The following is a 17,175-nucleotide window of genomic DNA, read 5'->3' as shown; positions in this document are numbered from 1 at the left end:
TATCATATTTAAAAAAATAGTTTTTACATGTTTGATTGAGCATAAAAAATAATATATTTTAAGTGGTTTATATTGGATTTATTATATGAAATTAAGGTTTCCCTTTCTTTGACATCCATGTAATTAGGTAGGATTTGAGTATGTACCTATTTTTCTGAAAAAAATGTATAAGATACATGTTATGCTCTTAATTAAAAAAATTATCTCATAAAAAATATTTTTTTAAAAAACTACAACTAAAGATGAGATCTTTCTCAATTTTTTTATAAATTATATATATATATATATATTCGGAAAACCAAACAAGCTATAAAATTCTCATTTATATTATGCCGGAGAAAGGATCAAAACGCATGATCCATGTTTACATGCTATCCTCTTCTCATGAGACCAACCCACATGCCTTCCACCGGAGAGTCCACAGCAGCCAGAGATTATAAAAAGAAAAAAGAATCAGAAAATCATGGTTTTTCAGTAGATTATTTAAGCACCTTTTTTTTCTAATATAAAAGGCTACTTAATCTCTCTCTCTCACACACACATACTCTTTCCCATCTGAACTGCACGCTCTCTCTCCGTTTCCAGAGATTATCCGAGAAACTTCTATAAAGTAAGGACCGGTTTTCCTGCAACTATGATTTAATTTCGAAAAATATATAGAAAGAATAATTAATAAATGTGCATGGGATATTTTTTAAATTTGTATATTACTTGTCTCATACTGAGGTTTAGAGAGAAAATCGGACAAAAATTCATGTGTATGTTTAAGAAAAAAATATTTTATTGCAAAAGTCAACAATTAGGTGAACCTTCTGTGCAAAATTCATGGTGATCAAATACAATTAACCAAACCATATGAAGAGGTAAACTAGGATTCCAGATTGTTGGCGTGTTATTGGATTTCTTTTTTCCTTTTTTATGGGGTGGGGGAGGTGGGGTTGGGGAGGTTAGCAGCTGCCAATTCATTGGTAACTATCTCCTGTCACTAATTTTTGATCTCTAATTACGTACAACAAAATATCTTTCTTAAATGGTCATTGGATATCCAGCCGTATTTAAGTAAACAAAGTAAATAAAGATATATCTCTTTAACGAAAAATTATTAGTTGCACCAAATTCACCGTCTCAACACTGGACCAATCCAACTAAAAAGCAACATAGAGGATCGAAAGGCCTTTGGCTCCCTTTCCTCCTTCTTCCTTTTCCCTTCATATTGCTTTCCAGTTAAACCGATCCACTGCTGAGTCGGTAGATCTGATTCAACTAATAATTTTTTTCTTAAATTATCCATATATATTTATATATTTCAAGATAAAAGAAGGATACTTCAACTTAAATAGAAAAAAACCATTATCAGTGCTATCCGGATTGAGATTATTTTTATACTTGAAATAAAAGTAGCAAAGAGAAAAAAATTGCTAAAGCTCACATTCCCAGCCAAGTAATATTTTTTCGGATTAGATTAGAAGGATCACTTTCATGCTATCTAGAATAAGATTGAGATTTGAGAGGGAGGTGCAAAGTTTCTTAAGTTATATGATTCTCATCTCTCTCCTATGCCTTTTTCATATGTTTCACATGCATTCCACATGCTGGATGCTAGTTTTGATTGGCTAAGAATCTTCATCAACACATTCTCATACAATTTATACATAAATTATAAAAAAAAACTGCCAAGACCAGAAAATTGCACAAATAAACATCCCAAATACAATATCTAGATGATCATACAACTCTTATCAAAGGAGGGTTATGACAAAGTTATGTATTTCTTATATACTAGCCTAGCCTGTAAGGTGGACTGCAAAAAATGTCCACTAATACACCTATAAGTTGAAGTTTGTGACTTTAAAACTGCCGTAAGGCATCATACGCAGCGTTTAATTGCATGAAGATTGCACAAAGCAAAATGTAGCTTTAAAATTAATTATACAAAACAATTAAACTATTAAGAGATTTTTAATTTTTTAAATTTTAATTTACTGCGATCTGCTCATCAAATTTTTAAATTTGTTTAACTTGAACTTTGGCTATAAATTTTATGTAGCCGTCATGATGAAATTATCACGTAATGTTACGTGAGACACCATCTTTTCCTGCCATATAAACTGGTCATGCGACGGCACTTTGCAAATTTTGAAACCTCCAAATAGCTAAATTTTTTTTTGCATGATTATTCGAGATATTTAATAGAAATTTATTTCTCGGAGGCGGAAACGGCCCCACTCCTCGCACTACTTCCGAGGGCCAGCCTGAAGGATACCGGGGAAAGTGCGCGCGGGAACTCAAAATGTTTCCGTACTCGAAGGGCTAAACGGCCCTGGTCGCCATCTCCCTCTAGTTCTCTCCCTCAAAACCCCAACTCCTCGCCTTCTTGGCTTCTTCCCCTCCAGCTCTCAGGTTTTGGCCCGCCCATTGGGATCTCCATCGAGATAAAAAGCTCTCGAGCGCTAGATTTCCAAGAATCCCCGACTGCATCGCCCTTCTCACGAGGCGATCTCAGGGCCAGGGTGCGTTAAATTTCATAATCAGGGTTTCTTGCCGTAGAACCCATGGCGAGGTCGGTGCAACGGGAGTCTGGAACGAGAAGCGGGGCGGGGAAGGAGATTAGAGAGCCAGGGGAGAGCAGCAACGGCGAGCCGGTAGAGCAAGGCGCGACAGATCGTCGCATCCTCCGGTCTCGTTATCTGGCCGTCAAGAATCTCATCAGCGGTATGGATTAACCTAAGCGGTTCCGAACGAATCTTTCCTCTTATTTGATTGTCTTCTTCTTTTATGGTTTGCAGACAAAAGAGAGGATCTTGCGAGGGTGGACATGGAGAAGTTTACGTCCATCATCACCGAAGTGGAAAGCCTCCATCTTCTCGGTAAATTCTTGTAAATTATCTGAAAAATCAACGTTTTTACGCCTAGTTGTCGTGTTCTTTATTTATATCCGTCGGAAAATTTTGTGTAAAGTTGGAAAATTGTGTTCGAAAACTTTCAAACTTGATATACTTGTCTGAGACTATCACCGAAAACTGGTTTTTCTTCGATCATAATTTCACGGTGGTTGTAATTTATTGGAATGTTGATGCATGGGTGATATTAGAAATCAGATATGGCTTACCCTGGAGGAGAAATCAATTGTAACAATACTGTTGATCTGTTGTAACCACTGCAGTTATGATCAGAATTCAGCTGTACTGCCAACATTTTAGCAGCAGATGTTAGGCTTATTTATACGGCACTGGTGATTTATGGACACTTCATATTACTATTATTGAGTGATTCAGTGATCCTAGTTGTATGCTTTATAGAGCGACTGCACTGATTTGACTCAGAATTTAGAATTACAGATGTTTGGCTACTGCTCTGCCAGCTTAATGGTACAGCAGTGTTTGAGCTAGTCTTTTCTGTTATGCTATGCTGGGATATTCAGCAGAAAATATTCTTATTAGAGCTTATTTCCGTAAAGAATATCCTGACCCGGCATGCATTTTTTTCCTTTTTCTTTCATTCAATTTTAGGTGATGACCCTACTCTACATTATTTGAAGTTTAATCAATTAGAATGTTGCCAAGAATTGAGGGAACAGTCTGATTGTTGTTTACTCATAGCTGCTACACTTCATTATTGTTGTGCTTGAGATGAAATCAAGAATCATTATTACTTCCCTGGCTTCTTCCTGCTATCATACGTCTTTGATGCTTCTATTTGATCTAGTTTTCTGCTCTGCTAACTCCCAGAGTTACTCATTATTCTCGTTCATTTACTGTGGTCACAGTTCAGAAGCCTAGGGAACAAGTGGCTGATGCAGAGGCTTTATTAGACATAATCAACACCTTGGCAGCATCTGTCAGGTCTCAATCAATAGGAGGAGTAACCCCTTCTGATTTTGTAACTGCAATGCTACGGAACTTTGGGCAACAAGGTGGAGGAGAAAATTTTGATAGTGCTCCCAACATGCTTTCCTGGGTGGATGTTGGTCTTGCTGTCTCTGACATTTTCATGGAACTCCCTGGATGCTGCACTATGTAAAGAATCTTCCCGACCCTCTTGATTAAGTAATTTGTGTTGTGAATATTTTGCTGTTTCTTTCTCTCTCTTTTGGTGGATTTAGTCTGTTGGCTTGGACTTTGAAACAGTATCTAAGTAGATTAATTACTGTGTACATGTGCAATTCTATCTACTTTTATCTTGTCATTTATTATGCCAGGGTTGGTCCCATGAATACTAAAATGAAACACCGGAAGGCTGGGGTTCACAGAAAGCGGACAAGGCCAACTGAAAGTACTCTTCCCCAAGTGGTCAGTATCTGTTCCCTAGATGCCTTAAAAGTTTGTGTCAAAAGTTTGATGTTCTAGTCTTTTTCTATGAAACATGTCCGTCACTTGCGAAAATGATCATTGTGGTGTTCCTTTGTTCAGGAAGTAGCTGTTGTTCAAATTATAGTTCTTTTGATATTATAACTGTTCAAATAATAGTTGATCCTTGACTCCAGTGGCCTTGTAAAAAATAAAACTTAAATCTTGCTTTGGTTCCCTGTTCTGTTTATTTCAGGTTTTGCTTAGTCAGAAACTGAAATCCAGGTTTTAGTATGATCTTGATTAATGCTGTTTCTTTGACCATCTTTATCCATCCTGCCTTACAGTAAGCTATTCTTCTGTTTGTGTTTTCTTTTGTGCTTGTGGTTGATACACATCAAACTGTGGGGTCACAAGAAGTCACGTATACTTGGGTTAATGATAGTTTCCGTCACATATAATGGCCCAAAAGAGCCGGTAGTTATTTCACATGTTCAAATGCATAGAAATATTCCTGAATTCTTTTTATAAGCAATACCTGTGAAGTTATCATCCTATGTCGCATAAAATTCAGGGAAATACTATGAGGGGCAAGCATGTTGGAGAGCATATTGGTAGTCTAGTTGAAGTGCCTCTGAATGACCTTTTCTCTTTCAATACCACAATTCTGTTCAATTTTTGATGTCACCTTTAAATGCCATATCGTTCGAAATGGTTTTTATTTTTGATTGTGTACAGCTTGCTGATAGCGAGTCTGAAGCAAAAACAGATACTGACAGGAATATGTCGACTATGTTTGATATCTTGAGAAAGAAGAAAAGTGTAAGGCTTGAAAATCTGGTCCTGAACAGAACGTCTTTTGCACAGACTGTAGAGAACATATTTGCTCTCTCGTTTCTAGTGAAAGATGGCAGAGCTGAAATTATCGTGAACGAAAGTGGGCATCACCTAGTCTGTAAGTTTCTCCTCTTGGAATGCCTGTTATTCTCTTGAGCTGTATCCAATATTCTGTTGCAATAATGCTAATGAATGTGGTTATGATTTTGTGTACTAGCTCCAAGAAATGCTCCTTCAGCAACTGCAGTAACCTCTGGCAATGTTTCCTACACCCATTTTGTCTTCAGATTCGATTGTAAGGATTGGAAGGTATGTATTGGGAACTATTTTATTCAGTGACAGTCTCCATCTTTCTTACCCAATTCATTCCAAATGTTTTGTTATTTATTAAAGTATGGTAAGACATTTTGGTAGTCTAATTCATTGTATATGTTATTTGTCTTAAGTATTTCTCAAGCAAAACACTTTGCTAGAAAACAATAACAGCAAAACCCCAGCTGGTCTATTACTCTTCTGGTCTTTGTCATTTTTTATTTGAATACTTTGTTATCAGGTTGTGAAATGCTCAAAGTAACAAAATTCCTGAAACTGTAAAAGCCTGTTGCAGTTTTTGCAGTAATGCCTGTTTAGTTAATTTGATTCATTGTGCCATTAATACAACTGTCCTGATTTAGTATGTTCATGGTGGGATGTCTTGACATTGTTGACCTATAGCTATGATATGTAATCAAATTCTTTTGTTCCTAATTATATTTACGGGGTCATCAGTTTCTTTTTTCTTTTAGTGGCCTCTTCATCATTCTTGTATTGTGATTTACAGTTGATGATGGATACTGTTACCATTGGCGAGGAGTTGATGCCACATAGGAGAGGCATGAGTACACCAGGCACCTCAGCCCATGATGATTCTGAGTCTGCTGCAGCTGCAACGCAGATCAGAAAGTTAACGCGGAACCATGGCTTGGTCTTGCATGAGCAATCACTCTTTGATTACTCACCAGAAAATACTTTTGGTGGAAGTCAAAAAGGTAAGCGTCTCTGTCTTGGTTGAGACAGATGCCTGATCATGTTTTACCCAATCAATTTTTTGTGGCCATCTATACAATAGTACATTTGCAGAAGCTGACTCCAGTTAGAGGTGAACCTTATTAATGTATGTAATCTTTCAAGGGGATGCAGCACTCAGGATTAGTATCATTTGCTTTGGTGTCCTGGGAAGTTGTTAATTTGTATATCTATATTAGCATTCTCTTGGTGCATTAGATGGTGTAATTCATGCAGTGAGAGTCTATGTTCCTTTTTTGGCAATGGTTGCTAATACTGTTCTACTGCAACCTGGAGGGACAAAGCAACTACAAGTTTCTTGTTAAAGGTTTTTCATAGTCTATTTAAATTTTAGTTTGGAGTCACTTGTTGGTGCTTTATCTGGGAAGGCTATCAAGTTTCATGCTTTCATTTATATGATTTGGTTTAACAGTGACTTGCTAGTGCCTTACCTGGGAAGGCCATTAAGTTTCATACTTTCGTTTATATGATTTGGTTTAACTAGATTGGATGGATGTTGGTTCAAATTAAGCCATCCTATTTCAAAATAGAGTGTGAATAGCTTCCTATTTTTTTTTCATGCTAAATTGAGGGGTAAGCAACGGTCTTATTTCATATCTTTGGTGGGTTTTGAGTAATGAGACGACTTAAACTGACTGCGTTGACTATATGTTCAAACTGTGTCCAACTGTCTGTTGGAATGTATTGTGACTACTTTGCATTTAAATCTGACTGCACTCAAACCATGCTTTTATTACTTGTTTTTGGAACTACCATAAGTGAAAATCTACTAATCTAGCCAGGATTGAGGGAGTGCAATATTCAAATATTGGTATTGGTGTCAACCGAAGCCTTCCAAGCTGTGCTTTTATTGTGACTTCCAGCAGTTTAACATAGAATGCGATCCTCGTATGTGGGTTACGTTTAACTGTTGCTTGAACTATGGTGGAGAAGACAGATGCATGCCATATTGTGGCTTGGGGAGGGGAATTTGAAAGCCGAAAGAAATTGAGGCAATCCTGAAAAAGTACTACTCATCCAATATCAGTGTCGATCAAGATATGAGGAAGCTAACCAAAACATTTAGCAAATAGTAAGCTCTTCTTGTGGACATAAGAATGTCTGCTAGCTTGTTAGGGCTTTCTTAAGGGATTTTTTTTTCTTGGGCCTTTTCAGAAGTAATGCAATTTTTTCAAGGGTTTTGAATAATTTTAGATTTTTCTTGTAAATATGAATAATTTTGTAAATTTTTGATAATTTTGGCTCTATTTGGGAGATTTTTGAACTTTGTTGTGAAAGGAAATTATATTTATGTATTTTTTAAATTTTGGGAAAGTTTTGCTTCTACTACTTCTGCTGAGCAAAATTTGATGTTATTAAGGGGAAGTTATAATTTTTTTTTTTTGAAATGGATTTTGATTTTACTGAGTAGAACTTATTCTCTCCCTGTGTTTCTTTTTTGTAAAGATTTTGACTCCACTGAGGAAACTTCCTTTTGGTTTTAAAATGTTTTGAAAAGCGGACTTCTTTTGGGGATTGATATTTTTGCTTTGCCTTTTTCGTTTTTTGAAACCATTGGATTTTTTTTGAAAATTATTACTGATTTTTGGAATCCACTTGGCAAGCTTCTTAAAACAACTTTGAAATCAAACATTTTGTCATTGCTTTTTTTTTTTTTTTGGTTGCATTTCTCTAAGTATTCTAAGCTTAGAAATTATTTTCTAGACTACTCACAGGATCAGAAAGGCTTATTACCTTTCACAATCACTATGCAGGGCCGTGTTTGGGTGCAAACGAGCATCGTTGGACTGTAGCTTGCGCAAATCATCCATCTTTTTTCAAGGAGGGGCCACTTCAAAGGCATGGGTGACGTTTGATGTACCTACTTGCATGAGCTCATTATAGACAAGTTCTGTTTTATTCATCTTCTTATCATAAGTATTATTGGACTTTGCAGCTCTTCATTGAGGCTTGCATGCCGCCTCCTAGTCATGTCTTTGTCGGCCATTGCCATCGTTCACTTCACGTGTGTTTGTGAAAAGAATTTTTTGAGCCACTGAGATGGTAGCCTGGTGGGAGCGTGGCTTTACTTCCAAATAAGTGGTTCCGAAATCGAAACGCACGGACGTCGATTAAATTGTGGAAACCACATGCTCCCTGCTCGGACACGGAGTCTGGAAGGGCGTATCGCTCTGCTAGAAGCTTCAGTAATACCAGATGTGACGTACTCACACGTGGTATTCGTGTCGGAGCCTAGAGGGATAACCAGATCGGGCCCACGGATGGAGAGAGTATGAGTAAAACCGGCCGGCAATACGGTCATTTCTGCCCGCATCGAACCTTCTCCTGGTGGGGTGGGAGCCCAGTGGAAGCTGCTACGCGGAGGTGGGCTTGTCCCTTCCTCCCTCCTTCCCCTTTTTTCTATAAAAAAAAAGGAGATTTTCTAAGGTTGGTCATGCTTTTCCGAAAATACAAAGAACAGTGAAGAGGTCTGTCTACGAACAAGGAAAAAAAAAAAAAAGAGAGCAAAAGGAAGCGTGAAATATCCATGCTCCTTAAAGAAGTGGAACACTAAATGTTTAATTGAATATTATTCTATTTAAGAAAATTCTCTCAAAATACCACCGTACCAGCAGTGGTGATTTGATGCCTTTGAGGTTCAGACACACTTGCGTTCCAAGCCTTCCATGAACGCTAAAACATAATCAACCACAAATCATCTTCCGTCCACGATTGACGAGCTCGATTTACCTTACAATCTTCTGAGAACTAAATGGTTGTCATTCTTCTTTAATATTGGTTGGTGGTTTGAAGAGGATGGGGTCAGTGTTGATGCACTTATACGAATCACAACCCGATGCCCCTTCGAGCGAAGCAAGCCTAAAAGAATATTTGCTCGAGCATTCCTCCGTGAATATCCTGTAAGAATCCAACCTATTTGATCTGCCTAAGTCCTAGTCTGTATAGTCCACAGCTAATATGAGTTAAATCTTAGCTCAATGTTATCATGCCAGCATCCTTTGCTAGTATGAAGGAAAAAAAAAGACCCATAAAGGCTGTTGGGTTAATATGGACTATATACAAATAAGTTATCAAAGTTACAAATTCTGCAGAAATTTCAGTTTAATTATGGCCCATTGCTCAAAAAAGGCTCTCGATGAAGTTTGATCCTTTTAAGTTTCTAACCCATTACCACTTAGCATTGGGTCGAATCATGCCTTTGGCTTGTACTACTATGAGAAAAATGCTATGAGGTCGAAACCTATCACCAAAAATTTTGTACATAACCGGCATTACACATGGCACAAGGGAATTAGTATTGTACACAAACAACTGTTTGACAAACACAAGGCCTCTATAAAAAGAATTCATTGGATATCGAAGTTAGACTAAATAGCATTACCCTTTTTACAAGCCTCTTTGCTTGCAACCTAACAAATGTTCTTGATATGTAGCGTAAATAATCTCACCATCCCATCCCTAGCAGTAAGTAGGATGCTGAGAGAGCAATAATTCAACTGTCTTCTTGTATTGTTGTATTCGTGACAAAGTGGCTGTCACACTTAGATTGAATGGAGATTGATTTGAGTCCAACGTAAATTGCAAAATACTAACCTGACATGAAGGTACCTACATGAACATCCAGCAAATAGCAGAGTCTTATTGTTTGATTGTTTACAATTGGTCCTAATTTGGGCCAAAACTTCATAATGGGCCTAAGTTGGTGAGCCTACTGGGGCCCGCAAAAACGGCCAACCAGAAGTCACGTGCGTGCTCTCTCGTAAACCTCTTCGCACCGCCTCTCACCCGTGATGGCTCTCGTCACCGCCTGAGAATAGAGGTGCCCTCGTGAAGGGCATTTTCGTTATTTCATAATTTCCCGTGTCCCTTTTAAACCCACCGAGCCCTTCGACGCTTGCCTCAATCTTTTGCCGCGCGGAGCCCAAGCCCCCCAATAAACCAAATTTAAGTCCGATCCTTGACGTCCTCCCTATAAATATCTCCACCCCACCTTTCTATTCTCCTCCCTTGTTTTGAGGCTGGGCCGTTTCCTCAGCTGCAAACCCTAGCTAGGGTTTTTCTCCAGTCCTCTTCCTACGATCTCCTCGCCAGGGGCTTGCTGATTTCTTTCCGTGTTATTGTGCTTCTTGGCAGTCCTGATCTCTTTGTCTCCATGGAAACAGCTCGCAAGAGGGGGAGGCCGGAGGCCGTGAACGGAGGCGCCGCTGGGCAGAAGCGACTAAAGGGTAAGTTGGACATAGGGTTTTCGTTCCTCGCTTCTCCGTTGACGTCTCTTGGATCTTTGGGATTCTGTTGGAACCGCGAGGGATCTGGAGGTAGCTTGTTCGAGGCGGCCGGGATTTCTAGGGTTCAAGATTCGGTTCTTTTTAGCTCGTAGTCAGATCTAGGAGCTCAACATCATGTAGAGATCTTTCTTCTTTGTGCGTAGTGGCCATCTGGTTGTTTCATCTGGGGAAGATTTTAGGTTTGATTGATTTGCTAGTTCCACCGATTAGTTCGAACGGCGTTTCCTGATCTGCTATATTTCTTTGGCTTGTACGAACGGTCTCGTGGCAGCTTATTGAGAGAGCGGATTTCCTAGGTTTCTTGGTCGTGTTTCGTCTGATATCGATTGCATATTATTGTATCTGGGAGTATAAAATATCGTTGTAATCTAGTTGTGGGATCTAGAGCCAATATCATGATGTTGGACGAACATATAGAAAAACCCTATGCTCCATAGTATAATTTCTGTCATCCACCAAAACACTATGGTTGAGATTGCATGCTGATGGCTTTGTTTAGAGAGCTTTTATGCGTAAGATAATAATGGTTTATTTTCTTAGAACACGATATTGATCTGTAGAGATTTGAGTGCTGCTCGCCTTTTTCTTTCTGTTTTTTTCTTCACAAGAATACAATACTTTTAAATAAAACTTATTGTTTGGGATCTTTACTGCATCAAAAACATGATCACTGGTTATTAACCGAAGAATGTTTGTTAGAGTTGAGCTGCCATCTTGGCAATTTAGAGTGTATTTTTAGTAAAGATATTGGTTTTTTTTACTAATGAATTATCTGCTTTAGCTGTACTTTTCTGTGCCTTTTATTAGTTCATTTGATGCAGCAAAAGCTGATGACGATTGTCAGACGCCTGAGAAAGGGGAAACTTGGATGAACTTATAAATGATTTAAAATGATGTTTTCCTATGAGTTTCTATTTTTTGTTCTGGTAATTTGAAAAAAAAATCAGTGGAAAGATTTTTTCTTTTTTTCATTCTGCACATGCTTTCATTTGAACCGTCTCAAAAGGACAACATTTATATTTTTATGTTGATTTAGTATGCGGTAAGTAGGGTTTTGCAATGCTTGAGGGTTTTATTAGTGTCCTGTGATGTTTAATCAGCTTTCATCCCCTGTGCAATATTCCACAAAGTACATTGCTTTCATGATGGTTTCTTAGTATATTTGTTTCTAACATTAGTCTATTGTGGGAAATATATATATATGCAATAGAATGGGTTGAGTTGTGATTTTGTTCTTAGTGAAGATGCTAGAGCTATCATGAAGTGGTGCCTTAAAGTGTAATCATACTTTTATGGATTACTTGTTTTGTTAGAAGATAGTTGTAATTGCACCTTTTTATGAAAAGCTTTACTGGGTGTTTTGTTAATCTTCACGTTTATTGAAATGGTTTTAATATTCTTAATATGTACTTGAACAATGAAGATTAGTAAATTAACAGGATTGTAACTGAGAACACATAATTAATGTCATGTAACAGAAACGGAGTCGTTCCAATCTGGTCTAGGAAGCAAATCGAAGCCTTGCACCAAGTTTTTCAGGTTCTAATCTTAACTTATCTAAAATCAACATCATAATAGCAACCTTTATTTTTTCTGCAATTTTATATCTAATTGGAAAAAAAGATGTTTTCCCTAAAGTAGTGGTTTTAATGCTAATGAATCAGGCATTTAAGATTGTGATACAGGTTCATGTGCTCTAATCAAGTTAACAACATTGAACAGGGTAAATTGGGAAGCCACAACACTTCTTTTGGCTATCAAAATTGCCCAAGCTATATGCAACTTCATGGCAATTACAATACGAAATGAATTTGTTAAATAATGGTTATATTTGTAGCATTGTTTCATTTATTTTTCAGATTAGTTATAGTTGTTTTTTTTAGTATATATGTATATTATTCTCAATTTGCCTATTTATTTTTGCTAGTCATGTTGACTTTTACTAAATAACTGTTAGTTGGATTTGATGTTATATTGCTTTTGATGAAAATTTAGTATTGCTTTGTAACACGAACATCCAATTATTTTGTATATCTTTTTCCTGATCTCAGGTGATATTTAATATAGTTTATGGTTAAGACCTAAAAATATTCTGAGAAGAAACTTGGCTAAAATCAATAAAAATTTTAAACAAAATAACTTTAAAATTATGCTTGGTTGAAAGAGTAGAAATATAGAAAAGCAATTGGGATAATTTATTTGTGGACCTATTGAGTTGTACAAAGGCAGGTGATATGAATAAAAATGCTTGTTCTAGAACTGGAAATTCTGTTGTCATGCACTGCTGATGATTCTCAAGGGAAAATTTCTTCTGAGGATTATAGTGTTGAAAAATGAAATGTATGTTTGATGTTCATATTTTAAACAGATGGGTGATGATAATTTGAGCGGGGATTCTTGCATGACATGTTGGCAGAATTGATAGCATCGAATGCAGATACCTATGAAATTGTGATGTTAAGGACTTCACTGGTTTGTTTAGCAGAATTGATCCTTTTACAATCAGAATAAAATTGGCAATATCTTGAAAAAATATAGTGGTAAAATTTAATGAGAAGTTTTTCTCATACAAGTGCTGCGATATGATTATTTGTTTGCTAATTATGATGATTTTTTTGAGCCAACTAAAGGTGGTTAAGTATTATTGAAATATGATGCAATATTATATGTTCTGTGCTTGGTGTTGATGAGAAGTGTGGACTCACGGTCTTGGATTCTGTTCCCAACTTTAGACTTGTCTTACAGCTAGTCTTAGTCTGGTCTTGTTTGAGTGGCACCCAAAGATTTCTTGTATTCAACATGTATCAAAAATTCTTGTTTACCTATAGAATACTAGCAGCCCCTAATAGTTTTCAGACTGTGTTGGGAGACAGCTGTTCACTTTGTATGATCATAAATTGTTCTATTTTGATTTCATCTTTCGCATATTGTTTTGCTCTCATGTCTTTGCTATAACTCTTTGGGTATCATTCTGTTCACATCCATCACATTATGAGTAAACAATTAGTGTGCTAAGATTGGTTCGAAAAGTATGTATTCGTTGCATGTGGGCTACCTTAAATTGCTCTTTGGTAAATAGCCATGCTTTAATCACCAAAAATATCAAACATCTGAGCATATGCAGAATCATGATATCCTATACATATGTAATGTTCTTTGTGAAGTAATGGAACATGGCCGTGCATGTATATCGGGAGGCGAACAGGAAAGCTGACTGGGTCGCCTCGTTTGCTGCCCAGCATTCTGGAGAGGTCCTCTGGTCTTGTTAGGGGTTCGCTCCTCCAGTGCTTTGTCATCTTCTCTTTCTTGATTCTGCTGGCTGCACCCATGCTAGAGTGGTATGAGCGGCCGTTGTATCAAAAAAAAAAATTAATGGAACCTGCCTACTAATAAGTATTTAATGGTTTAGCCAAATGACGATGAAGATAATAAACTTAAAGATTGGAAAGGTTAGGAAAGGAACGTTATAACTTTCTGATGGAATATGATCCACATGCTTATGAGGTATGGGAGTAGCATGCTTTAATTGGCTTGGTAAATTTATATTTTCAGCATGTAGCTACTGTTAATTGATCTTACTGGTAAGTGGCCATGTTTTGAGTATTCGTTATTGTATTTGATCCATCTTAGCAAGTATGGTATTCTTAGACATACTAAAGAATGTGTTGATTGTTGATAGATGTGTGGTATGAACTGGCATTTTGTTGGTTCAGGCAACTTAGAGATTGAGAAAGTTTGGGAGTGGGCAATCCCTTGAATGAAATAAGGAGTCTTACATATATTCAACTTTGTGTATGGTTCAATTGTATATTTTGCAATACTAAACATATACTACCAAGTCTTCCATAAGGAATAGTAATTCTTACAGAAAATGCAATATTTGTTCTAACATATTGAAATATGTTTCAATTTTATATTTTGCAATACAAAACATATACTTCCATGTCTTCAAAAGGAATAGTAATTCTTACAGTCGATGCAATATATGTTCTAAAATATAGAAATGTGTTCCTATCTATACGTGTAATTCCACTGCTTCCTGGTGTTTTAAATTAAAACATCATTATAGAAAAATCCACTCAGATTTTTGCGTAGCCAAACACTCTCTGTTGTTCTCTTGTTGTTGATATGCTGCGCAAGAATTACAGATGCTTCTGCACAAATCCTTAAGTGAAACTTACGTGCTTAATTTGAAGAAAAAATCACTGTCTATTTAGAAAGTACAATGATTAATGGAACCTTGTATTTGGCAAATTGAGTTGTGTTTATGATTGTGTCTGGGGACATGAATGATATTATTGATAATATTGGTGAACAAGAGCAACATTGTCAATGTAGAAAGATGTTATGTTGAAATGACTGAGCTTATGGGATATCTTGCAAAGTGCTTCATTGATGAATAATCTTGTGAGTTCCCTTCATGCTTATTGATCTCATAATGCAAGGAAAAATTCTCTATAATGAGTCATAGCAAGTTTCTTTTATAAAGCTTTCATGATTTAGTGGCTGCATTAAACCTGATTTAGTGTTGCCAATTTGCTGCATGGTGCAAACAAGGTGCCTACTAACCTGCAATGTGAGCTTGAGATGATCTGTTTCTGGGGACTCTGTGGTGTTTTTCAGTTCAGTTCCATTTTTCCACTCTTTGGGATGGTGTCACTCTCCGGAAGTCTTGTTACTCAAGATACATTGGTTAGATCCAATCCAATAGGTTGTATCTATCTGGTCGTAATCCTCAACGTGATAATAACAGTAGGCACTGGCATGCATATTTCTCTCCCTTTTTTAAAAAATAAATATTCTCGTACAGAGGATTATATACTGCAGTGATGTGACACTGAAGATTTTGGATGTGTGGTTCTTTTACTTCAGCCTGTGCCAATAGTGTGAAATGATAATTCATAAAGTGGTAACATCATGTAAGGGTTTTGCATTTCCGTGCTAAAGTCAGGTGTAAATACTTTTCTGAATTTCTGTATGTGAAGGTTGCCCCATGAGGATTCTATGGTGCGGTTATGTGACACTGAAGATTTTATATGGGTGGTTCTTTTACTTTAGCCCGTGCCAATAGTGTGAAATGATAATTCATAAAGTGGTAACATCATGTAAAGGTTTTGCATTTCAGTGCTAAAGTCAGGTGTCAATACTTTTCTGAATTTCTGTACGTGAAGGTTCTGTCTCCTCTCTTTTTTTCTTTCTTCTCCTTTCCCTTATTCTTACATTATAAGCTTTAATTTATTTATGCTGAATCTTTAAGTAAAGGTTCTCTCTCCTTTTTTTCCCTTCCTTTTTGCATTAGTTCTTCATGCTTCATTGATGACCACATGAATTTATATGTGGCTTTAGTTTCTATTATTGCATCTGATTGCTTTTGTTGTATCCGTAAGCAGAGTTTTAAAACTGATATTTGAGTAACTTTTTATGATGCAGCACTGCTGGTTGCCCATTTGGTGAGGGTTGTCATTTCCTGCACTATGTTCCTGGTGGCATCCAGGCAGTGGCACAGATGACCAATCTAGGCAACCCAGCCGTCCATCCTACAAGAAACCCTGTGCTGCCTCCTGCGATCCCCGATGGCCCACCTGGACCTGTTGTCAAGACCAAGATGTGCAACAAATACAACACTGCAGAGGGATGCAGATTTGGGGAGAAGTGCCATTTTGCCCATGGGGAAAGAGAGCTTGGCAGGCCCATCCCAGCATCCCATGATGGTCCTATCCCACCTCCAATGGGAGGAAGACTGGCAGGCCGCCTTGAACCTCCCCCGCCTGCTGGCATGCCAGCCACGGCAAGCTTTGGTGCCTCAGCCACTGCCAAGATCAGTGTTGATGCGTCTCTTGCAGGTGCCATCATCGGGAAGGGTGGTGTGAATACCAAGCAGATTTGCCGCATCACAGGGGTCAGGCTGGCCATTCGAGATCACGAGTCAGACCCCAACTTGAGGAACATTGAGCTGGAGGGTAGTTTTGATCAGATCAAACATGCTAGCGGTATGGTCAGAGAGTTGATTGTCAATATTAGCTCTAACACCCCTATGCCAGTGAAGAATCCAGTTGGGGCAGCACCTGGTGGCCCTGGTAACAACTATAAGACTAAGTTGTGCGAGAACTTTACCAAGGGTTCCTGCACTTTCGGTGAGCGGTGCCACTTCGCTCATGGGGCAAGTGAGCTGCGCAGAACTGCGTGAGATGCTGCGGTGACGAGCGGTTTTCTGATAGGTTCGCCTTCTTTTCTTTTTCTTTGTGGGTACTGGATTTAGAAGCTTTTGTAGCAGCGGATGACATTTATGTGTGGAATGACTATTTTAGACATTTTTATTGTCTCATTTGCTATGGCACTGTGCTGAGGTGTTTTAGATCCCTAGACTATCGGTAAGCTATTGGTGGTAGGAACAGTGAAAAAGCTTGGACCATCTATCTTTTTAAATCTGGTATTCTCTGTCATTGTTAAGTATTGATAGTTTGGTAGTGGTTGCCGACCATTTATTGGTTTGGATATTTATTGTGTGTGAATGGATGTTGGCTCTTTTGATGGGAATATGTTACCCGTTGTACTCTTCGTTTTCTGAGTGTGGTGGATGATGCACATCTCATTTTATTTGCAGAAAAAGTAGCAAACCTGTGTCTCCGTCATTGGCACCTCGGTGATTGGCTTTTCCGAAGAAGTTTGTATCGATTTTTTTTGTTACCAAGGGTGTGCTG

General features: G+C 37.7%; 2 protein-coding genes across 2 annotated transcripts; both read left to right on the top strand.

The window, feature by feature from the left end:
* Window positions 1-2,281: 2,281 nt before the first annotated feature.
* LOC103702289 (non-structural maintenance of chromosomes element 4 homolog A) lies at window positions 2,282-7,001 on the top strand. Its single transcript, XM_008784640.6, has 7 exons — window positions 2,282-2,712; window positions 2,787-2,867; window positions 3,767-4,016; window positions 4,199-4,289; window positions 5,025-5,241; window positions 5,341-5,432; window positions 5,944-7,001. The coding sequence occupies exons 1-7, from the start codon at window positions 2,553-2,555 to the stop codon at window positions 6,172-6,174; spliced, it is 1,122 nt and encodes a 373-aa protein (XP_008782862.3). The 5' UTR covers window positions 2,282-2,552; the 3' UTR covers window positions 6,175-7,001.
* A 3,195-nt stretch (window positions 7,002-10,196) lies between these two features.
* LOC103702288 (zinc finger CCCH domain-containing protein 14) lies at window positions 10,197-16,971 on the top strand. The gene is made up of 3 exons (XM_008784639.5): window positions 10,197-10,414; window positions 11,953-12,013; window positions 15,905-16,971. The coding sequence occupies exons 1-3, from the start codon at window positions 10,342-10,344 to the stop codon at window positions 16,659-16,661; spliced, it is 891 nt and encodes a 296-aa protein (XP_008782861.1). The 5' UTR covers window positions 10,197-10,341; the 3' UTR covers window positions 16,662-16,971.
* The last annotated feature ends 204 nt before the right edge of the window (window positions 16,972-17,175 follow it).

The sequence above is a fragment of the Phoenix dactylifera genome, chromosome 11 (genome assembly GCF_051530095.1).
Source record: "Phoenix dactylifera cultivar Ajwa chromosome 11, Ajwa_hap1_PhDact_Kaust_v1.1, whole genome shotgun sequence".
NCBI lineage: Eukaryota > Viridiplantae > Streptophyta > Magnoliopsida > Arecales > Arecaceae > Phoenix > Phoenix dactylifera.
Note: the sequence above shows the minus strand (reverse complement) of the source record. Positions and strands in the feature narration are given on the sequence as shown.